A 21615-nucleotide genomic window follows, 5' to 3' on the forward strand; every position below is an offset into this window, starting at 1 on the left:
CAGCTGTTTGGAGGGCAAAACAAACAGGTTTCAGTCAGTTTGAGAGGCTCCAAAGGGTGCAATTCGACATTTTGAGGGCCGCAAAAGTACATTGTATCAGTTTACGCCATTCTGGGCATAATCAAGTTTCAACACGCCCTGAACGGGATCGGCACCACCCCGCGGAGATTAACTCTATGTGGCATGGTGAGGGGCGAGGCAGGCGGTTCATGCACTATGATGTAACTACTCAGTCTCGCGTCGCGAAACAGATTCCAGTCGAATGGCGTTTAGTTTACCTGGCACGAGTTTATTTCGCTCTTGTATACTTATTCTTGCACATGGCACTTGCGGTTTGCGTTCGACCTGTTCGTAACCCAAGTGTTAAGTCCGTCGCATAGGGTTGACCCCATGCAGGAACCTGCATATGTGCGTCCAGTCCGAAGACGGTTTGCCCTGAGGACATCCAAACACGCAACTGTCTGCACGCATGCACATCTCCATTGCACTTGGTTTCGCAGCATGCAAAAGATTACCGATAAAACCTCAATCTAGGTAAGGGTGGCTTACTATACTCATGAGCACAAGAGCGACAAAAACAAATGGATGAGTCTCAACGCCAGTAATCGGTATCGAGTTTCAGGATGCCCTGAACCGCGCATTGCACTAAAGCGACCTCTGTAGACAGAGATCCAATTCCTCGCGGCGCCATTCCCAGAGTCTAAAGACTGCAATTTCCGATAACGCCGCCTACGTTTGCACGTAGTCTTCTCAGGAAGAGTACTTGAGGAAGGTTTCACCGAATTTACCCACTCTCCTAGGGGGACTCTGTGCAGAGTCGAAAGTAGAGAGTAAGCGCGGTCAAGCGCTGAGATTGTTACCACTGGGCCAAGCCCTGCAGCATCATCAAAAAGTTGGGCATGTTGTCACCATATGCCCATCCGCAATCTTGTCCCGCGCGAAACTCTCCTGAACGCACCGTAGCTTGACGATACTCACGGCAGAAGACTGCCAAACCGGTTTACTCCTTATCCGCCCGCGATATCATGGCAAAGTTGGTATCTGACCCCAACCCTTGCATCCCCTCGTGGGCGGATCACATTTATACCGCAACCTCACCCTAGTTGCTTACCACCTGGAGCCATGCTGTCTGGACAAAATCTAGCGGTCGCAAGTTTCATTGCAGTGTTGCTCTGTCTTCTTATGGACTATTTATTCAACAACTCGTGTCCGGATGCTGCCAAGTATGGTCCTATCAAGCCAGAGAAGCGTGCTCAGCACCCCAGCCGGGAGGGATTCCCCGGCGCTAAAGAACGGGTATACATCATTGCCGGTGGATCTGGGTTCACAGGGTCCTGGATTGCACGATACCTTCTGCTGAGAGGTGAGACCAATGTGTACATTTTGGATCGTCGGCGGCCCCCACACGATCTCATCCGCCATGGCGGTATGTATGTGGAGATGGAGCTTACCAGTACCATTGCCGTCGAACGTGAGTTTGCAGCGATTGCCCGTAAATGCCACAACTATACAAAAACCATCATCTACAACTGTGCCTGCATTCGTCGCTACTACTCGGAAAAGAACACAGATCTTGGCCTACAGGTTGCAGAAATTTTGACGGTCAACACAAAGTATTTCCCCAACAACAGCGCCGTCTTTATTCACATCGGCGATGCCATGTCCCACAGAGAGGCTGTATCGTTCTGGAAGCTATGGGATCGTCGCACCTGGTACCAGCGCTCCCGTAGTGATCTGGCCTACATGATTCCCTGGGCAAGCAAAGACAAAGCATCTGCGTTCAGCCGTTACGCATGGTACCAGGGAGCTATTGAGTCACTCGTTCGCTCAATCTCTATCCCCAACGGCAGTCTTAGACCAGAGGGGTTCATTACCGGCCATGCAGGTGATCACTTTTTATCCCCTGCCATCTCTTACGGCGGCGGCCTTCTACATTCTGCCGATGTGCCCATCTCGATTATCAGCGTGGAGGATGTAGCCCGTGCAGCACTCGCATTAGAGTACGCCCTGCTGGACCCGAAGACCAGCGACATGGTGTCTGGATCCGTGTTCTCAATCGAGGGCAGCGTGACCACTCTCAAACGCATCTACGAGTACATCCAGAGTAAGCAGTCCTTCCACATCGTGCGAGTCGCCCCCGTGGTCGTTTATTTGTTCAGCTGGATCGTGTCTGTGCTGAGCTTGTTCTTGCCCGCTGCGTCTATCTCGGGGCGCGATATGCGTAGAGAAAACCTCCTCTGCGGCTACCCCATGACTTTCACATTATCCCGTTTCTGCACATTGCAAATCGCACAGGTCCCCAACCACGTCAATCGTAAACGTGTTCAAGAGCTGCTCAAATTCAAGCCAAACTTCTCTGCCGCGCAGACAATCGATGGTGTTCTTCGAGATCTCAAGTTGCAGCAAGAAAAAGGTAAAAAGGATGCCTGACCTCTAAAGACTATGATTATATAATACATCCCTTCAACCGTAGTCAGCAAAGACCTAAGCAAAAAAAAAAAAAAAACTTAATCTGGTAATCAGAGCGAAAAGCATACCAAAAAAAACCTTCAATTATGTCTTACGGAGGCCCTCTTGGCCCTCGTCCGAATTCGAAAAAGAACGCAAATAAGCTGAACTCGACCGGCTTGGGGAGATCTCTTGTGAATGAGAGGAAAAACACCAAGAAAACGGCCGGCCATTCTGACCGCTATACTACAGAGGCAAATGCCCCGAACTGGGTAAAGCTGCAGTCAGTGACCCAAGAGAGGGCTCTAGACGAATTCTTGTCAACTGCGGAGCTTGCAGATAAGGACTTTACCACAGAACGCACTGCCAATATCCGGATCATTCAAATTGGCGGCCATGATGTTGCCGAGTCTTCGAGCGGTGTCCTAAGCGACGAGCAAAGGGCCAGACTTGTGAAACGCCACTATGAGAATGCTGGTCGCTTGACAGTTCCCCGTCGACCGAAGTGGACCAAGGAAATGAGTGCTCATGAGCTGGATCGTTTGGAAAAAGAGGCCTTTTTGAGTTGGCGCCGGTCGCTGGCTGATTTGCAAGAAAACAACGATTTGCTCCTGACGCCTTTCGAGAGAAATATCGAGGTATGGAGACAGCTTTGGCGAGTTGTTGATCGATCAGATCTCGTTGTTCAGATCGTCGATTCCAGAAACCCGACTTTGTTCAGGTCAATTGATCTGGATAATTATGTGGGCGAAGTGGGCGACGGCTCTAAGCGAACACTTTTGCTGGTCAACAAGGCGGATTTATTATCGGAGAAACAACTTGAACTTTGGGCCGACTATTTCCGTGAGCACGGTATCCAGTTTGCATTCTTCTCGGCCAGAGCAGCTCTCGACAAACAAGAAGCTGACGAACTCAAAGGAACAATGGAGGAGGCCGAAGAGGTAGCGAGTGAGGTTCCGCTTAACACTACTCAGGTTCTCTCTGTCGCTGAATTAGAGTCCCTGTTCAAGACAGCAGCACCAAACACAGACAAGCAGCTGCAGATCGGACTTGTCGGTTACCCCAATGTGGGTAAGTCTTCTACCATCAACGCATTGATTGGGGCCAAAAAAGTATCTGTTTCATCTACTCCTGGTAAAACCAAGCATTTCCAAACAATCAAACTAAGCGATGAAGTGATGCTCTGTGACTGTCCTGGTTTGGTGTTCCCCAACTTTGCCCAAACAAGTGGTGATCTTGTGTGTAACGGTGTGTTGCCAATTGACCAGCTTCGTGAATACTCTGGCCCTGTTGAACTTGTCTGTCAACGAATTCCTCTTTACTTTTTAGAAGCAGTCTACGGTATCCACATTTTTGTACGACCCAAAGAGGAAGGCGGAACTGGAATTCCGACTGCACAGGAGCTTCTCAGCGCTTATGCCAAGGCCCGTGGATTCATGCGTCAGGGCGGTGGTGATCCAGATGTTTCAAGAGCGGCAAGGATAATTCTCAAAGATTATGTGAATGCTAAACTTTTGTATTGTGAGCCCCCACCCAACTACACAGGCTCCGACTACAACGCCGGCAAGTATGGCCTTGATGCTCTCCAGACGGCTCGACGCAACCAAATTCTTGATGCAATCAAAGCTGCACATACCGGGGAGACTCTCAAGGTGTCTGAAATCGACTTGGCCAAGGAAATGCAGGGCCTCAAATTCTCGTCCTTCGATTCAACCGCTACCGCATCTGGTCGGAGTCGAGCAAAGATGCAGCCAACGACCATGGGCGACGAGCTTGATCGTAATTTCTTTTTGGCGTCGGAATCGCAGGCAATTACATCTGTCCCGTTCCATTTACAGAACCAGATAGGGTCAAGCAAGAAGCATTTCAAAGGTAAGAAAAAAGGTGGGAAATAATTATACATAACTGAAAGCTATCTAGATAAGAGCGGCGACGGCGGCAAGAATAGCGCCGCCAGCAACAGAGGCCCCCACGGCTCCATTTTTAGAGGAGTCAGAGCTTGATGCAGAGCTTGATGCAGAGCTCGACGCACTAGCAGCCTTGGAGCTGGCAGCTGATCCAGCACTGTTGGCACCACTAGCAACAGAGGCAGCGCCACTAGCAGCGGCAGAGCCAGCAGATGCAGCAGCATCACCAGCTACGGAGGCAGCGGAGGCAGCGGATGCAGCAGCTGCATCAGCGACATTGCCGGCTGAGCTGGTGGTCTTAGAGTCAGAGGGTATGTCGTTCGAAGAAATGGGGTCACTACCACCAGTTGAGCCTTTATGTGTAGCAGCAATCTCGGCCCACTCCTCAGAATTTGGAATATCATCTCCGGCGGTTGAACCCTTCTCAGTAGCAGCGGTTTGGACTTGGGCGGCAGTGAGACCGATGAGCGCAGTGATAATAAGCTTGGAATACATTGCTCTGTGTGAATATAGCCCAGTACCTCGATACCCATACTTATATACTCGGGCATTGCACTGGCAACGGTCCCTGCGTTATTTCAAATTGCTTGCATATGCCCGTACACGATTTTCGATCTCGGTGGTCGTCCGGGGAGCGATGAGCCCTGTTTCAGCCTAAAATAAGTCAGATCGTGCCATTCTAAAGATCCTGTAGATATCACTGAGTTCATTTTGATCCATGTTTCGGGCCACAGCGTAGCTTTCCCAATATGCCGGAGCAGGTTTATCGGAGCTGCGCTGGGGCACGCTTATGTCAAGCAGCAGCGGATCAGACCTGGAACCGAAAAAAAAACCTCCGCAGTCTAGAAGCGGCAGGTCATGCTAAACTTCTAGATCTGAATAAATCTGTTATGGTAAAAGTGTATAGAACCTATTTGATGCCTCCAAACTTGTACCAAAGGTATTTCAACAGCTGAACCGAGCTGCAGCATGATGTCAGTGGGCCCCTCCAGTCACTTTAAGGAAAAGTTGCCTAGGTGACGATGTAGCATTATGCGATTCCTCAAGCCCAGAATTACATGAGACTGGTGGGCGGTAAGATCTTCAGGAGTACAGGAAGCTCTAGATATGGCTCAACGCCTTTTTCTGAAACATGTGCGTTCACCCGTCGGTGGGTGAGACGTGTCGTGATCGCGTCCATATGTAGAGTTCTAGAGGATAGTGCGGCCAAAGAAAAGTTACGCGGAATAATTACTATGGAAATGCGTGTTACGCTAGTGGTTCAAGCCACTTTTTATGTTTGTTTTTTCAGACCCCGTCTTTGCCTCGATCAGGGTTTTGAAAAGTTCGCAATGACTAAAGAGGCAAGAGAAATTAGCCAAGCACCTAAAAAATATTGCAACAGGATAGCATGAACAGAGCAAACAAGATGAAATAAACCGTTTTTTAGCCTACACTAGTTCAATTATATATAACTGGAGGGATTAAGGCTTTTAAAGGAGGGCAGCCAAAGCGACGGCGAGGAGACCACCGCCAATGACGTTGCTGGAACCAGCGTTGGAGGTAGCAGCAGACGAAGTGGCAGCGCCGGAAGTGGCAGCACCGGAACCAGAGGCCTTGGCGGAAGACTCCTTAGCAGAACCGGAAGCAGCCATAGAACCGGAAGCAGCCATCGAGCCGGAAGCAGCCTTAGATTCGGAAGCAGCCTTAGATTCAGAAGCAGCCATCGAGCCGGAAGCAGCCATCGAGCCAGAAGCAGCCATCGAGCCGGAAGCGGCCATAGAAGTCATCATAGAACCAGAAGCGGCACCAGTATCCATAGCGGAAGAAGCCATGGTCATAGCCATGGAGGTATCAGCACCGGAGGCGGCGGCGGAAGTGTCCTGAGCAGCGACAACGGAGAGAGCGGCAAGAAGGTAGAGCTTGTTGGCGTACATTGTATTAGATTACAAGAATCGGTTTAGGAACTATGGCCTTTTATAGATCGCGGCGAAGAAGGGACCATGCGACATTGTTGCGCGTATGTCATGCAAGCTGGTTGAGATGCAGAATTGCTTTCCTTATCGGGTAGAAAGTAATGAGAACCTGATGCAACGGAAAGTGGGCACTTCACTTGAAACACGAGAGTGTGGCGCAAAATGGTAGTGAAATAGACTGATGGTGGTCCAACACTGACTGGAACCGAATAATCCGGCCCACTAGTGCTATTAACGATGAGTTCGCTCTCTCTCTCCTCGAGCCTCCTCCTGAGCTTCTGGGTAAGGGGTTCATTCGAGGCGCGCACCTGCATGGTGTGTTTACTGCTAGTTTGAGATACATCATGAAACGTTCTACAGATTGATATATCTTCCCTCGTAGACCCGGACCAAGGTACACCATTAGCTTCGGCTGTTCGGTTTAAAAACCGTTGACATAGGACTTTTTAATATCGAAAATTCGGTTTTTTTAAGGTTTGGAACACCGGAGCTTTTCGCTTATCTAGGGGAACAATATCGACGTGGGCCCCTGTTGTCCGTTGAACAGGTGCAGGAAGGCGCTAACAAGACTTCGGGGGCTCACGCTTGATGTAGCTTAGTCTCGGGTATGCATCTGCCTCCCGCGGGCATCAGCCAATATTCAAACCTAGTGGACTCAATGGAAGTTATATAGTTCTTTTAGAAATCGAGGCGATAATAAGGCAAAATTTCATCTCGTTTTGGAACGAATTTCACCTATACGCGGCATCGTGGCTGAATTCTAGACCTTCTTTTTCAAGCCCTAAACCTGGCACGTGACCGGAACGCCAGAACGTGATTGCTAAAGTGGAGACTTGGGGTGGAAAAACTGCTAAAAATAAATAAATTGTAGAGTCGGAACATAGGATTGGACTCGGATCTCCGGGTACCCGCCGGGAATCCCATCACCTTTGCAAGAAGTTTCTCCACCAAGATTGTCCTTCCCCCACCGCGGTTCCGGTTTGCTCGCCCTCAACACTCTCTGCTTAATCATGGCATTGCTCGAGTCGGTCGATGAGCAAACTCTGGCCATTCTAGGTGACTGTGATCGCTATGATGATCAGGTTTTACAGCTCAGATTGCAAAAAGTAGCCCGTAATTTTCAAGTGCTCCAAAAGCAAATAGCCTCGGCAGATTCAGCCGCTCAAGCCAGACACGCCGATCAGCTTTTGGATTTCCAGGACCGACTAGCTTCGGTCCAGCTTGTTATCCGTCGGAAGGCCGCCGACAAGGTATCAAAGAATGCAGAGACACCGAGCGAATCGTCCCTTGGCAGCAGTGAGAAGCAGGGGCTCCTCGATGAACTAAATAGTCTCCCTGTTCCCGACGGACTTCGGCACCGGGGACAAAAGATGTCCAACGCAGATCATTTGGCAGTTCAAGATACGATGCAGCAGGAATTGAGCGAAAACATTCTGGAAATGGTTCGCGACATCCGCAAAAACGCCGAAATCTTCTCCGAGAAACTCGCCGCCGATTCTGGGGTCGTCGACGCCACAGGCGATGCCTTGAACAAGGCCACTTCCAAGATGGATTCGGTCGGAAGCAAACTGAACAAATATCGCAAAACGAGTGCATTAGGTTTTTGGTTCTATGTAAAGGCCACACTGTTTATCGTTGGCGCCCTCATAGGGGGTATGCTGCTGGTTCAGCTGATGCCCAAATGGTAGCTAAATAACATAATTAAAGATCGTCATGGACTACTTTGGTAACCACCTGAGTCTCATAGACAGTGACTGGGTCCTCTACCTCCGTTCCAACGTACTGGAAAGGCGGGGTTTTATCCTCCCAAACGGTCTCGACAGGCTCCGCTGAAGAAACAGGCTGGGGCTCTTCTTGACTGGAGACTGAGCTAACAGAAGGCGCCGAGGAAGACTCACTCTGAGACGACACAGTTTGGATAGCCGACTGGGGTTCGGTCTCTGAGGTGGTCGTTTGAACAACATCCTCAGAGTCGACCTCGATAGGAGCAGTCTGGATTACCGCCTTTGAGCTAGAAGCCTCGACTTCTTCCGGATCAGCAACAATCGGAACAGTCTGAATAACTACCTCGGGCTCAGAAAATGTCTCTGCCTTTTGAGGGCTCGCGGTGGCAGATGGTTCAGACCCGGTCTTTGCTTGAGGGATGTCGATGGGAACCGTCTGAATGACAGCCTCCGGGATCTCTGGCTCCTCAGGATCGGTTTCAATCGGCACCGTCTGAATGACAGCCTCCGGGGCTCCAGCCTCCTCAGGATCGGATTTGATCGGCATCGTCTGAATGACAACCTCAGGAACCTCAGGAACCTCAGTCTCAGGAAGCTCGACCTCTTTCACAATAGTTTGAGTGTGAAACCTGGTTGAAATGACAGTTTCCACATACTCCTCCTCCAAGTCCTCTGCGCCAGTCTCATCAACGTCCTCAGGGGAGGCAGCAGCAGGAATAACAACCTCACTAGTGGTATTGGGAGTAGGCTCAGCCTCCAGAGTGGACTCAGCTACTTTAGGGGTTGCCGAAACCTCTTGCGCAGAAATAGAAGAAGACTCAGGTTTATCCTCGGATTCCTCTTCAGCGCTTCGCTTTTGCAAGAGGCGCTGCTGTACAAGGAATTGAGTTTTCGCCCGAAGAGAGTTGACATGGTTCATAAATTCTTGAGCCATAAGAATCGCAGCCTGCTGCGGCTCTCTTAGGGAAGCATTAATGACCTCCATATCAATGTCATGAGCCTCGATTCCGGAACGAACAGAGTTCAAATGCTCTTTGAGCTGATGGTACTCTTTCCATTTTGCAAACTCATCCTCTTCATCGTCAACACTTTGACGACCTGCTTCAAGTAGAATTACATCAAAGAAATCATCGAGAGCCTCCAGAGTTTGTTTACGAAGCTCCTCAGTGCGCTCTAGGGCCTTCTCAGCTACTGTCAAAGCTTGCCCACGGACGTCGTTGCTAAGCTCATTGATATGATCAGCAGCAAGAGTAAACTCGTTGACGATATTATCGTCTTCGTAAACGGTCTCATCGTTCTCAACGTCATCGACAATCTTGGTAAGTTCTTCGACTTTACTTTCACCGTACTGAGAAATTTCCCGCAAAAGCTTTACGAATTGGGGTTTTGATGAAGCAAGAATCTCCTTGCAAGAAGCCTCGACGTCCTTTTGGAGGGTTTTCAGGGCGCTCTGAGCAGTGCGATCAACTCGGGCTGCCCAAGAAAGCTTGATTTTCTCGGTAGAAGCTTTGGCTTCAAAGTTGATCTTGCTAGGCTCTGCGACAGGCTTAACGGGCTTATCGTTAACATTACTAGGATGTGGGACAGGCTTACCGGGTTTATTGCTGACCTTGCTGGGGCGCACCACACGCTTTGCCGGGTCGGCCTTAGTTTCAACTTTAGGCTCTTCGACAGGTGTGTTGAACTCAATGACAGGTTCAGACTCAGACTTGGCCTTCTCCTTTAGCTCCTCGATATACTCCTCGATAGCTTCTTCAGGAATATCCTTGGTCGGGGGTTCGGGTGCAGAATCAAGAGCAGATGCAACCTGGTCGGCATCGTACAAAGTTTCCTCAGAAGCCTTAGGGGCGGCTGGGATATCTGGCATATGCACCTCGACAGGAGGAATTTCGTGCTCGACAAAAGTAGACTTAGGGGCTGCTGGTTCTTCAACCACAGACATAGGTTCTGGGACTCCAAACTCGACCTCCAAGGCAGGAGTCACTTCTGCATCCAAGCTGGTGGGTACAGGAGGCTCCGGTGTTGCTTCTTGGGCGAACGGCTCGATCGAGATGCCGGCAACTTGCTGCGCAGCATTCTCAGTACGAGAATTCAAGCGATCACGAATTTTATCGATGGAAGGAAGCACGGTCTGGGAATAGAATCTTAGGACAGACAGTACCACATGCTCATGAAACCACTTACGGAATACAGCCCAGTAAAGTTGGCCATGGTGAGCACCAATTGCTGCAGCCTGGTTGACATGAGGACGAACCTTGGTCTGAACAAAGGCATCTGCTCGATCCAAAGCCGGCTTACCATACTGCTCGTGATACTTGAGGCTCTTCTGGAAAGCAGGGTCGACGAACTTTGACTTCAACTCTTGAGCTTTGGAAAACGCAGCGGCCAAATGGGGCTGGAGCTTGGCTAATTGGGGCTGAGCTTGATTTTCAGCAGCCGTGAGGATTTTTGACGCTGCTGATTCGAGATGGGGACGAACCTTGCTGTTGTAAAAGCCCGAAGACGCATCGACGGCGCGGTGAACAAACGGAACGACAACCGTCTTGGCTTTTTGGACAACTGGACGCTCCAACTGGGGATTGATGTGCGGAGCCAGATGCTGTGAGTAAAAGGGACGCAAATCGTCGATACGGTTGTGTAATTTACGGCACAAGCACGGCATATCATCCGTCAACGGCTGCGTAGGTGGACACGTGAAAAGCAGCAAAAAGGCCGAATATGCCAAAAACAGCTTGAAAAACAAGCCCTTCCACGTGCCTTTCTTTTTATTCGAACGAGAAAACGTGCTTCCTACAACGGGCTGCGGAGGCTGCGGAGGTTGAGGCCGCTGCGGATGCCGACGCGCCGGCGAGGGACCACCGCCAGGCTGTGGCGGCTGTGGAGGCTGGGGGCGGCGCGGCGGACGAAGAGAGGCACCCTGCGGAGAATTTGGCTGAGCATTGGGTACATTTGGACGTCCGTTTGATGGCTGGCCTGGGTGCGAGGAGCTTGGCGAGCCCGTCGAAGCGCCTGCCGGGCGAGACTGGCGAGGCCGTCCGCGCATGGGACGGCTTCGGGGTTCCGGAGTTCCAGATGATTCCTCATGGTCTTGACCTGGTGCACCATTGAACTGCGGTGGTGACACCCACTTTTGGCCATCCAGGTTGGGCATAGGCGGCCCTGGCATAGCCCGCTGGAACTGATTGTTGTCCATGTGATGACAGATCAGCGGAATAGGTTCGAAACGTTTCCCATGTGGGGTGCATGGTTGGGAGGGGGAAAGGGGAGGACGGCGAAAAAGGCAGGTAGAGGTACGGTCGATGGAGAGACAGTACCAGATGGTGTGTTCCTAGTGCCTAGGGACTGCGTTTCTGGGGTGGGAAAACCGACCCCCAAACGCGTAATTCCCGCGCACGTTTTTTCGCCTTACTCCCCCTGCCACCAAACCCAGCGGTGTGTTTGGGTTTGGTCTCCGTGTTGGAATCTCCACGTTAGTCAGCAGATGTTTAAACGATGAAAAAAAAAACCCAATAAAAACGTGTCAGCTTTTCGGAAGTTTCCTTTTTCAACACTACAATGTCTGCTCCCGCACAGAATTACAAAGTCGCTGATATTTCTCTTGCCGCTTTTGGCCGCAAGGAAATCGAGCTCGCCGAGAACGAGATGCCTGGTCTGATGGAGACTCGTCGTAAGTACGCTGCCGTCCAGCCCCTCAAGGGAGCTCGGATTGCCGGATGCTTGCACATGACCATTCAGACCGCTGTTCTCATTGAGACTCTCGTTGCTTTGGGTGCCGAGGTTACCTGGTCTTCCTGCAACATTTTCTCCACCCAGGACCACGCTGCCGCCGCTATTGCCGCTGCTGGCGTTCCTGTTTTCGCCTGGAAGGGCGAGACCGAGGAGGAGTACGTCTGGTGCATTGAGCAGCAGCTCAAGTCTTTCAAGGACGGCAAGAAGCTCAACCTCATTCTTGACGACGGTGGAGACTTGACCACTCTTGTCCACGAGAAGTACCCCGAGATGCTTGAGGACTGTTACGGTCTGTCTGAGGAGACCACCACTGGTGTCCACCACCTCTACAAGATGGTCAAGGACGGCAAGCTCAAGGTCCCTGCCATCAACGTTAACGACAGTGTCACCAAGTCCAAGTTCGACAACTTGTACGGCTGCCGCGAGTCTCTTATTGACGGTATTAAGCGTGCCACCGATGTCATGATTGCCGGTAAGACCGCTGTTGTTGCTGGTTACGGTGACGTCGGCAAGGGCTGCGCTATGGCCTTGCAGGGCATGGGTGCCCGTGTGCTGGTCACTGAGATCGACCCCATCAACGCCCTGCAGGCTGCTGTCTCTGGTTACCAGGTTGTCACCATGGACGAGGCTGCCAAGGTTGGTCAGATCTTTGTTACCACCACCGGCTGCCGTGACATTATCGTTGGCAAGCACTTTGAGTCCATGCCCAACGACGCCATTGTCTGCAACATCGGCCACTTCGATATCGAGATCGACGTCGCATGGCTCAAGGCTAACGCCAAGTCCCACGACGAGATCAAGCCCCAGGTCGACCGCTTCTTGCTGAACAACGGCCGCCACATCATTCTGCTTGCTGAGGGCCGCCTTGTCAACTTGGGTTGCGCCACTGGCCACTCTTCTTTCGTCATGTCCTGCTCTTTCACCAACCAGGTCCTTGCTCAGATTGCTCTTTTCAATGCCAAGAACACCGAGTTCCGCACCAAGTTCGTTGAGTTCGAGAAGTCTGGTCCTTTCGACATCTCCGTCCACACCCTGCCCAAGGTGCTCGATGAGCAGGTTGCTCGTCTCCACCTGAGCCACCTCGGTGTCCAGCTCACTCAGCTCAGCAGCAAGCAGGCCGACTACCTTGGCCTGGACATTGCTGGTCCTTACAAGGCTGATCACTACCGCTACTAAGCGTCTCGCTACGCCTAATCCATGCCCGCTAGGCAGGTCCTACGCATCAACTGCATAAAAAAAGACGGCTCTCAACGTTGCCGTTTGGTTATATATATATATATCAAAGAAACCTAACTATTATGCCGAGCTGCGTTGTTGTGGAGTTGCATCCCCACCACAGCTTTTTCTGGTTCTGTGTCGGTCGTCAGACTGTGCTCTCATGTCAGCAGACCCCAATCAAAGCTGGGGCAGCCTGCCGGCCTACCTCAATCACACGGCATACGCGGATATCTGGGAATACAAACGAGACCTGTGCGAGAATGTGCCCCATTGGGTCAAGCAGTCTGCCCTATACAACAAACCAGAGAGTAGCGATACCACAGTGGCCCCGTCGCCTGAACTTGAGGATTCACAAACCAACGACGGGCAAAGCAGTCAGGAATTCGAGTCTGACTCTGATTCGGATGCCCAGGATTCACGCAAGCCCTTTATCAAGGCCCACAAGCGGATTCCACTAGAAAATCCGCCCCGTTTTGAGCAGCGTGATGATATCGACACCCTTCCCGCAATGCCACTGCCGTCGGCTTGGACGCAGATAGACTCGTCGCCTCACCAAGTATTAGAATCATTGCAGGTGAGCTGTGAAGGCGAAGAAGTCAGCGTTCGGGCTAATCATCCTATACCGAATGCGACAGGAGTTTACTATTTTGAGATCAAAATCGAGAGCATAGAGCCCAACTGCGAGGTGTTTGTAGGGTTCAGCGACTCCCGCAAGATTGATCGTTTATCTGCATCGAGAAGCCAAGAGCCAACATTTTGTTTACAAGTATCGGACGGTCAGATTGCCATGGCAAGATCCCCGAACCACCCTTACGCACCGCCTAGTGGCGATGACGACGTTATTGGCTGCTGCTACGTTTTCTCCGAAAGAGTCGTCTTCTTTACCCGAAATGGGATGGATCTGGGAACTGCATTCAATAAAGTCAGTGTTGACGGCCCAGTTTATCCTGCCATGCTAATTGAAGGAGCTGCTCATATTTCCACCAACTTTGGCCAAAGGGATTTTGTTTATGATATTTCGTCTGATGTTTTGCAAAGGAAACAAGAGGCTCTTGAAAACCTCAAAATTGAGAGTCTCGATTTCCAGAAGCACCAGCCAAAGAAAGTCGAGCCAAATCTGATCATGAACAAAGCCATTGCCGACTATCTTACCCACATTGGGTTTGTTGATACGGCCAATGTGCTTTTAGAGCAGCTGAACGGGTCAGCGCTGGCTGAGCCGGCCCAAGCGTTTCCAAATGAGGCCAAGAAAAAGCGTTTGGCCATTCGGGAAGCTGTTTTGGCCGGAAACTTTTCCAAGGCCCTCGAGCACATTGGTGACGACATTCTGAATGCCCAACCTCAACTAAACATTGAAATCGGCTGCTACGTGATCGCCAAAGCAATCCTGGATGGCAATCCCATTCTGGCACTAGAGATTTGCCGGGATCTCCATGGGCGCTATAAGGACGACAAGACCCCGGAAGCGGTCGCGAAACTGAAAATCATGTATGAGCTCCTGGCTAGCCCGCCCGACGCAATTCCCGATACATATCGGCCAACTGGGTATTTAAACCTGTATGAACACATCAACAGTGCGGTTTTACAGCAAATGGGCTATTCCACCGAGGCCGTGCTTCCGCGTTATTTGACCCAGGCGGCAGTGCTCTTACGGTTAGCGTCCAGTGAACAAAACGAATGCTCGATGGTGCGGTTCCGCGATTATATCCCCGAACGATACTGAATGATTTAAATTTGGAGGTTTATTTATATAAAGCTTGAGCGAGTTTAGCTGCGATTTCTTCACTGACCGCCATTGCCCCATATGGCGAAACAGGCCGATACATTGCGTTTGGTTCGAAGGAGTTTTTCTTGATTTTACCATCCACAATTTCCACGGTGCCCAGAATATCGTCGACTTCCGGAATTCGATTAGGAGGCGGCGGATTGCGGAGATCGTAGATGTGGAAATACTGGGCTTCGTCTGCTGTGGCAAGACTGGAAAAGATTGGGCAGATGTGGATGTTTTCTTTCAGGACCTTTTGGGCAATGGGCCAGAATTCTGGGTTCTCCTCGAAATTCTTTGGGTTCAGCACCCGCATGGGCTCAAACGGGTCCAGCTCGCTGCTGAGACCCTCAAGCAGCTCCGAATCCGACTTGGGGAACCGGCCAATGGCTGTTGCCTGCGGATTCTTGGAGAATGAAATGCTTATTTTGTCTCCATTCTCGTGGGCATACAATGGTGGCTTCTTGCGCAAAGTGCTAAACGAACGTGCGAGTCTAGAAAGGAACATGGCAAACGGAATTTTTGTCAGCGCGAGCGGGGCACACATATAGAACTAACCGGTGTACACGTGAACAGCGTTAACAATGTAGACGGCGCCAAATCCAGTGGCCAGGGACGCTACAAGGGCGCTAAAAAGCGCAGTGCTGGTGGTTTTAGAGCTCGAGGTGAGAAACACACCGGTGCCCGCCAGCGCTACAAGAGAGAACAAAACGGCCAAGAATCCTTGCGACCCGAGTGGCACAACAGGTGTAGCACCAGGCGATGTCGCCCATTGTGTCTGAAGTTAGTCCCTATCCTCTAATTTGCCCTCTGTTGGTGCCAACTTACCATGGTGTCCTTGATGGTCATTGTGTGATTTCTAATCCAGAGGGCTGCATCAAATCTTTTTTTCTTACGATTTCACCATGAAGCTAAAACGAGCCAAGTGCTACAAAAAACTCATGGGATACATGAAGCTGAACTTCAAATTCCATGAGCCTTATCAGGTTCTTGTTGACGAAGAGCTGATCATTGAAGCATGTCGAACCAAGTACGACTTGGTCGCTGGTCTCGAGCGGACCCTCCAGGGACAGGCCAAGCCGATGATCACGCAGTGTACTATTGAGCATTTGTACAGATCCAAAAACCAGGAGGCTATTGAATTGGCAAAGAAGTTCGAGCGGCGACGGTGCGGGCACATTCCCACCGAGGATCAGACTCTTTCTGCTTTCGAGTGCATTGCCAGCGTTGTGGATATCAACGGATCAAACAAGCATAGATATGTTGTTGCCACACAGAAACCGAAACTGCGGGACCGTTTGCGCAAAATCCCGGCTGTACCACTAATTTACATCAACCGATCTGTTATGATCTTGGAACCTATGTCGCCCATTACTCTCAAAGCCCGGGAGCAAATCGAAGCGGCAAAGCTGCACAGGGGACTTAATGCGGTGAGCACGGTCCCAGCGACCTCAGAGCCCCGAAAGCGCAAAGTCAAGGAACCCAATCCCCTGAGTGTTAAGAAACGTAAAGTAGAGGAGGGTTCTGGTCCTACGAAACGAAAGCGTCGGCACAAGCCGGCCAGTTCGCAAAAGGAGTCTGAAAACAATCCAGAGCCTGGCGATGCACCTGATTCTATGGACAATTCAGCCTAAATGCTATTTTACCTTACGGCGACTTTTATGCACCTGGCCGCTGAAAAATTTATTAAGCACTTGACTTTGACGATGAGTTTGTTGAAAATTGCCGGCCGTCATTCGGTGCGGTTCATGTCCACAAAGCCTGCGACGCCCCTCCAGGTTGCTTTGAAATACGGCGACGATGAAGAGGAAGCCAGATACCGCAAACAAAAGAACCCGATTATTCCAGACGTCTCCGAGCTGCCCAAGCGATGGAACAAGCTAGACGCTTTGAAGCAGGACGACATTATTGCCTATTTGGAGGACCGCATGCGTGGCGACTGGAAAGAACTCACCCAGCCCGAACGGAAAGCTATCTGGTACGTCTACTATGGCCCGTGGGGTGCCCGGGGGAAAGAGCAGGCCGACCCGGGCTCTATCTATGGCTCGTTTGCCGGGTTTGTTGGAGTGATGCTACTTGGCGTAGTTGGATACCAGGCTCTGCGCAAAAAGGAGTCTGAAAACTAGTTGCGGGGACATGTAAAACAGCGAAGAAAAATACGACTATTTAATAAATACTGATTAGAAGAGAAGAGCGGCGTCGTCGTCTAAGTCTCTTTTGTCTCACTTCGCAGAACCTTGTTGCGAAGCTTTTCGATTTCAGAGACGTCACGCTTCTCATTGCGCTCGACCACCAGGTTTTTGAGCCAGCGGTTCTCCATTTCCAGCTGTTTCAATTTGTTTTCAAGCTCATCGATCCGGGCCTGCATCTGCCGTGTGTTGCGTTCCATTTCCTGCTCACGCAACTTCTTTTTGATTCGGAAGCGTGCCGACGCTGCTGTGTTCCGTCGCCGCTTGTCTTCATCGGCGATCTGACGGGCGATCTCGGTCGTGCCAGATTCGTCAGAGCCCCCCTTGGCTTCATCCGTGCTGTCGCTTGGTGAGCGTGTCTTGGGCTTAGCGTGCTCAGCGTGCTCAGTGTGCTCAGCTGGTGCTGTGTGGTTGTGCAGATCCTCGTGTAGCCGATGCTGTCTCGGGGCAACGTGGTGGAGGTCTGTGGGGCCCGGGGTGAAATAGTGCTGTCCTGCGCCCGACACAGGATAGAAATGACGGGTATTAGAGACAGGAGGAAGCTCTCCGGCCAGAGAAAATTCCTGCAGCTCCGAGAAATCGAACGGATACGGCGCGGTGGTTTGGGGCCCAACATGTGCGACCTGCTCTGACCCCGCCGTCGGCTCGCGCAGCCGCATCAAGTCCTGATACGACGAGGACGCACTTGCGTGAATACCAAATCCGCTTGCATTGCTCAGGGTGTTCGACCCGTGGTGGTCAATGTGCTCATGGGCAGCCGCAGATTTCCCGGGATACTGAATCTGCATTTCTTGCTGCATCAACAGCTCGTCGACCGTAGTCGCGATATCAGTAGAGCGTCCGATATCAAAATCATAGAAATTTGTGTTCTGGAAAATGGACAAATCCTCCTCGGCGCCCTCATGGGTAGTCGCCGGCACCTCAGACTCTGCGTCATTGATGGCGTTCAGGTGGGCCAGATGGTTCAAATCTCGGGACATGGCGGGGTTCGTGTCGCAAGAGACGAGAAAAGAAGGCTATTGGCTGTATTCACACGGCAGGTCGTTAATCGGGTACAATAAGCCACCGGAAATTGCGCAGATTTCACAGTGGGGGTGGGCTTTCGGGTCAGAATGGAGGTTTTTGGGGCAATTATTAAGTATCCATCCCAATCCAGGCAGGTTTCCTGTTTGCTCATTTCACGTGACCTAGGCACGAGGCGACGACCTGCTTACCCTTTGAGGGAACATAAAACGGTGCAGTTGGTGCTAGGCGGCATGTGCCGTCCACAAACTGGGGCAGGCTGATAAATACCTCAATTAGTGAAGATTCAAGCACTGAATCGGATATGTATTTGCAACGAATAGCCAAGCACCGGATCAGCTATATATTTGTATGTATTGGATTGCGCCAGAAGCGATGCATGAGCAATCAAGCCGATTGTGCAATGAACTAGCCATTGAGACACTTGGACGAGAATGTCCAAGCTTGACGTTGCTGCGAACAACTCTAGTTGGACGGCAATCACCGCCATATATGTACAATGTACATCTACCCCAGAGTACGAAGCCTGAGTCATGCTCAAACTGCTCAGACGGCGATTTCACCAGTCTGGCTACAGGAAAGTCGCTGAGGGCCAGTCTATGCCCTCTGCTATCGGCAGACTACGTGAGTCTCCTGTAAACCATCGCACGCCCTTTTTGGTAGCGCTTCGTGCTCGCCAAAAGTTCCTGAACGACTGGTTTCAAACTCACCCCAGCCAGCCTCCCCCGAGCAGAATATCCTTTGCCTACAACGACGTGGTGACCCGCGAGGTCGCCGACAGAACACCCAATGACTCGTTCACGAGCATTATCCTGCCTTTCAAGGACGATCAATGGTTCCTTGACAGCTACATTTCGTCGTACGGCCGACTCCGCATTGGTCAGTTGTTCCAGGATCTGGATCTTCTTTCGGGCGTTATTGCAAACAAGCACTGCTCTCCTGCTCAGCCGGTTATTGTTACTGCCTCTGTCGATCGCATTCTTATGTTGAAGCGTCTCGACGACGTCAGCCATCATAATGTCGTCCTGTGGGGATCGGTCACCTGGACAGGCCGATCTTCTATGGAGATTACCATCCATGCCGCTACGACAGCTCGCGAGAACCAGGCTAAGCCCCCCACCCGTGAGGAGGTTGAAAACGACGAGACATTCCTGGTTGCGAATTTCACCTTTGTCGCTCGCGATCCAGACACAAACAAGGCCTTCCCCATCAACCGGTTAGTTCCCCAGACTGATGTTGATCACCAGCAGTTTGTGCTTGCGGAAAAGTACAATCTGCGCAAAAAATCTGAAGCTCAACGTACCGCACTCGTGAAATCACCCCCGACGGCGGAGGAATCAAGGATCATTCACGAGCTCTGGATGCAGAATGTTGAGTTTAGCAACAACCCAGAAAAACGCCCAGAAACTACCGTCCCCATGGATAAAACCCAAGTCCAGTCGGCCAACTTTATGCAACCTCAATATCGCAACCGTCATTCCTACATGGTGTTTGGCGGCTATATGATGCGTCAAGCTTTCGAGCTGGCGTTTGCTTGTGCAGCAGCATTCTCCCACAGCCAACCCCGTTTTGTCTCACTTGATACAGTTACCTTCAAATCGCCGGTTCCAGTTGGCTCCGTATTGTATTTGGATGCTTCAGTTGTGTACACTGAGCGAACGCGTAGAGCTATTTCTGATGTCGACTCTGCTCCTCAGGTTTGCGAGGGTATGCTGATTCAAGTCCGTGTTGCATCAACCGTTCAAGACCTTGGACATGACGGGACAAAGAATGCAGGTGAGTTCTACTTCTCGTACTTTGTCCACGGCTCTTCGCGCACAGTTCTTCCCCAGTCCTACGATGATATGATGAAGTACATCGAGGGCCGTCGCCGCAGTATCGATATCACGCAGTACATTCATGATATGCATGATCCTGACGCGGTTGAAGCCACTGAATAATCTAATTCAACATATAGTACACAATCTACGGTAATCCCTCGTCTTCCTCATCTTCTTCATGAATTGTTTCGGGTCGACCAAACCGGCGGAAGGTCTGCAAATTCACGTACTCACCCAGAGGTTTATTTTTGAGGGGAGCCGCATGCAATAGCGCGTTCATTAGCCCACTGAACGTGAACGTGCTCCTGGCACCGGTTCCCCAAGACACCAAAACAACTACTAGAAGAACACCGCCCACAACACCTAGAGCAACGAACCCTGCTTGATAGTAAGCTCGGTACATTGCGTCGCTAATCATTTTTTCTTTTTCTTGCTTGGTAGGAGGGGCGTCAAATTCCATGCTCGTATTATAAGTGGGTGCGATTCCTGAAAACCCATACAAGACAGATCGTGTCTCGTACGGAAGCTCGTAGGGAGTCATGTGCGAGCCTTTGGACAAATTGACAAACGTCAAGTTTCGAGCGGAAGTCACTGCACCAACGTCGGATCCGCGAATGACCAGACGGGTTTCAGAACTATCCCTTAATCCGATCCCGCCTCCCCACTGCAGATTATCAACCATACTACGCAGCCCGTCAATATTGCAAATATAGTCCAGTTCACCAACTAGCAGCAGAACAGGAATTTCTTCAAGAATTTCAGGCAAAAGAGATACTGCAGACGGGGACTTGGAGTTGTGGAAGCTCGCAGAAACAGAAGTGCTACATTCAGTCCACCTGCCGTCCTCCTTGACATTGAACGCCCGTCGAACGTCACTTCGGCTCAAATACGGGGACATGAACTCCACTCCAGGGGGCCAATTCATACCACAGGAGCTGTACGTATCTGTGAGCTCAATGTTGTAAACATTAAAGCACGTTCTGGCATTATCGAAATGCTGTAGCGCATAGATAGACACTCGATTGCACACTGTATTATCGGAGTACACGACGTCGAGACTCGTCAGCTCAACCACACATTCGTCATGGAGCTGCTGAATAGCCTTCTTGTCCTGCTCACCGGAAACCAGGTTGTGCTTGAACAGGAACGGCATGTAACTGGTATACTGATGAGCAGGGTCGATCCACGGATTATCCAAAAGTAGGCCAGCAACTTTGATAGAAGGATCAGTATCCCTGATCGCTTTATAAATATAAGGGATATATTGACCAGCATACGACTCCCCTGCAATATACAGCTCATGGGTTTTTTGTTCGGGAAACACCTCAAAGTACTTTTGCAAAAACAGCACGACATTTTGCGAAACAATACTCAAATTATTGGCCCCAAGGCTTTCCTCCGCCTTGCTATATCCAGTACCAAGTGGCTGGTCCAAGAAAAGAAGATTGGCGTACTTGTTCCAGCCATCCACGTTCTCAATCAACCGAGACCCGTCTTCGCTGAATCTGAACGGGCCGATCTCCATCAATGCGCCATCCATCGACGAGCAGCCAGGCCCACCGTTTAGCCATAGGATAGTGCGCGGTTTAGATACCTGAAACTGACTTGCCACATGCCAGAAAAACAGTGCAGAGTGTTCAGACAGCTCCAGAGTTCCGGCGTGCATTTCAGGAATATACGCATTGGGGTCCATATTTGGTAACCCTTTGACATAGAAATCTGCTGCACTTTGTGCACATAGCCCTGCTCCCCAGGTTTGTATAGCTATTAACCAGCTCGTCAGCCCGTATACAACGTGTCGGAGCCTCGCCATACTTTTTGTCGAATGATGACAGAG

At 50.8% G+C, this 21615-nt stretch overlaps 15 protein-coding genes across 15 annotated transcripts; 8 read left to right on the forward strand and 7 right to left on the reverse strand.

Annotated features, from left to right (window-relative positions):
* Nucleotides 1–1122: 1122 nt before the first annotated feature.
* B9G98_04678 (hypothetical protein) lies at nucleotides 1123–2430 on the forward strand (the record flags this gene model as incomplete). Its single annotated transcript, XM_024811235.1, has 1 exon — nucleotides 1123–2430. The coding sequence occupies one exon, from the start codon at nucleotides 1123–1125 to the stop codon at nucleotides 2428–2430; it is 1308 nt and encodes a 435-aa protein (XP_024667003.1).
* A 125-nt stretch (nucleotides 2431–2555) lies between these two features.
* Nucleotides 2556–4343, forward strand: B9G98_04679 (Large subunit GTPase 1; the record flags this gene model as incomplete). The annotated part of the gene is made up of 1 exon (XM_024811236.1): nucleotides 2556–4343. The coding sequence occupies one exon, from the start codon at nucleotides 2556–2558 to the stop codon at nucleotides 4341–4343; it is 1788 nt and encodes a 595-aa protein (XP_024667004.1).
* A 21-nt stretch (nucleotides 4344–4364) lies between these two features.
* Nucleotides 4365–4850, reverse strand: B9G98_04680 (hypothetical protein; the record flags this gene model as incomplete). The annotated part of the gene is made up of 1 exon (XM_024811237.1): nucleotides 4365–4850. One exon carries the CDS (start codon nucleotides 4848–4850, stop codon nucleotides 4365–4367), a length of 486 nt encoding a protein of 161 aa, XP_024667005.1.
* Nucleotides 4851–5827: 977 nt separating this feature from the next.
* Nucleotides 5828–6271, reverse strand: B9G98_04681 (hypothetical protein; the record flags this gene model as incomplete). Its single annotated transcript, XM_024811238.1, has 1 exon — nucleotides 5828–6271. One exon carries the CDS (start codon nucleotides 6269–6271, stop codon nucleotides 5828–5830), a length of 444 nt encoding a protein of 147 aa, XP_024667006.1.
* Nucleotides 6272–7320: 1049 nt separating this feature from the next.
* B9G98_04682 (Protein transport protein use1) lies at nucleotides 7321–7998 on the forward strand (the record flags this gene model as incomplete). Its single annotated transcript, XM_024811239.1, has 1 exon — nucleotides 7321–7998. One exon carries the CDS (start codon nucleotides 7321–7323, stop codon nucleotides 7996–7998), a length of 678 nt encoding a protein of 225 aa, XP_024667007.1.
* A 13-nt stretch (nucleotides 7999–8011) lies between these two features.
* On the reverse strand, nucleotides 8012–11227 carry B9G98_04683 (Outer spore wall assembly protein SHE10; the record flags this gene model as incomplete). The annotated part of the gene is made up of 1 exon (XM_024811240.1): nucleotides 8012–11227. One exon carries the CDS (start codon nucleotides 11225–11227, stop codon nucleotides 8012–8014), a length of 3216 nt encoding a protein of 1071 aa, XP_024667008.1.
* A 362-nt stretch (nucleotides 11228–11589) lies between these two features.
* B9G98_04684 (Adenosylhomocysteinase) lies at nucleotides 11590–12939 on the forward strand (the record flags this gene model as incomplete). Its single annotated transcript, XM_024811241.1, has 1 exon — nucleotides 11590–12939. The coding sequence occupies one exon, from the start codon at nucleotides 11590–11592 to the stop codon at nucleotides 12937–12939; it is 1350 nt and encodes a 449-aa protein (XP_024667009.1).
* Nucleotides 12940–13141: 202 nt separating this feature from the next.
* On the forward strand, nucleotides 13142–14704 carry B9G98_04685 (Ran-binding protein 9; the record flags this gene model as incomplete). The annotated part of the gene is made up of 1 exon (XM_024811242.1): nucleotides 13142–14704. One exon carries the CDS (start codon nucleotides 13142–13144, stop codon nucleotides 14702–14704), a length of 1563 nt encoding a protein of 520 aa, XP_024667010.1.
* A 19-nt stretch (nucleotides 14705–14723) lies between these two features.
* Nucleotides 14724–15254, reverse strand: B9G98_04686 (hypothetical protein; the record flags this gene model as incomplete). Its single annotated transcript, XM_024811243.1, has 1 exon — nucleotides 14724–15254. One exon carries the CDS (start codon nucleotides 15252–15254, stop codon nucleotides 14724–14726), a length of 531 nt encoding a protein of 176 aa, XP_024667011.1.
* A 45-nt stretch (nucleotides 15255–15299) lies between these two features.
* On the reverse strand, nucleotides 15300–15595 carry B9G98_04687 (hypothetical protein; the record flags this gene model as incomplete). The annotated part of the gene is made up of 2 exons (XM_024811244.1): nucleotides 15300–15524; nucleotides 15575–15595. The coding sequence occupies 2 exons, from the start codon at nucleotides 15593–15595 to the stop codon at nucleotides 15300–15302; spliced, it is 246 nt and encodes an 81-aa protein (XP_024667012.1).
* A 56-nt stretch (nucleotides 15596–15651) lies between these two features.
* Nucleotides 15652–16380, forward strand: B9G98_04688 (rRNA-processing protein UTP23; the record flags this gene model as incomplete). The annotated part of the gene is made up of 1 exon (XM_024811245.1): nucleotides 15652–16380. One exon carries the CDS (start codon nucleotides 15652–15654, stop codon nucleotides 16378–16380), a length of 729 nt encoding a protein of 242 aa, XP_024667013.1.
* A 72-nt stretch (nucleotides 16381–16452) lies between these two features.
* On the forward strand, nucleotides 16453–16872 carry B9G98_04689 (Cytochrome c oxidase polypeptide 5A, mitochondrial; the record flags this gene model as incomplete). Its single annotated transcript, XM_024811246.1, has 1 exon — nucleotides 16453–16872. The coding sequence occupies one exon, from the start codon at nucleotides 16453–16455 to the stop codon at nucleotides 16870–16872; it is 420 nt and encodes a 139-aa protein (XP_024667014.1).
* An 80-nt stretch (nucleotides 16873–16952) lies between these two features.
* B9G98_04690 (hypothetical protein) lies at nucleotides 16953–17915 on the reverse strand (the record flags this gene model as incomplete). Its single annotated transcript, XM_024811247.1, has 1 exon — nucleotides 16953–17915. One exon carries the CDS (start codon nucleotides 17913–17915, stop codon nucleotides 16953–16955), a length of 963 nt encoding a protein of 320 aa, XP_024667015.1.
* A 576-nt stretch (nucleotides 17916–18491) lies between these two features.
* B9G98_04691 (Acyl-coenzyme A thioesterase 9, mitochondrial) lies at nucleotides 18492–19898 on the forward strand (the record flags this gene model as incomplete). Its single annotated transcript, XM_024811248.1, has 1 exon — nucleotides 18492–19898. The coding sequence occupies one exon, from the start codon at nucleotides 18492–18494 to the stop codon at nucleotides 19896–19898; it is 1407 nt and encodes a 468-aa protein (XP_024667016.1).
* A 25-nt stretch (nucleotides 19899–19923) lies between these two features.
* B9G98_04692 (Pheromone-processing carboxypeptidase KEX1) lies at nucleotides 19924–21471 on the reverse strand (the record flags this gene model as incomplete). The annotated part of the gene is made up of 1 exon (XM_024811249.1): nucleotides 19924–21471. The coding sequence occupies one exon, from the start codon at nucleotides 21469–21471 to the stop codon at nucleotides 19924–19926; it is 1548 nt and encodes a 515-aa protein (XP_024667017.1).
* Nucleotides 21472–21615: the final 144 nt, after the last annotated feature.

This window comes from Wickerhamiella sorbophila, assembly GCF_002251995.1.
Source record: "Wickerhamiella sorbophila strain DS02 chromosome Unknown contig2, whole genome shotgun sequence".
Lineage (NCBI taxonomy): Eukaryota > Fungi > Ascomycota > Dipodascomycetes > Dipodascales > Trichomonascaceae > Wickerhamiella > Wickerhamiella sorbophila.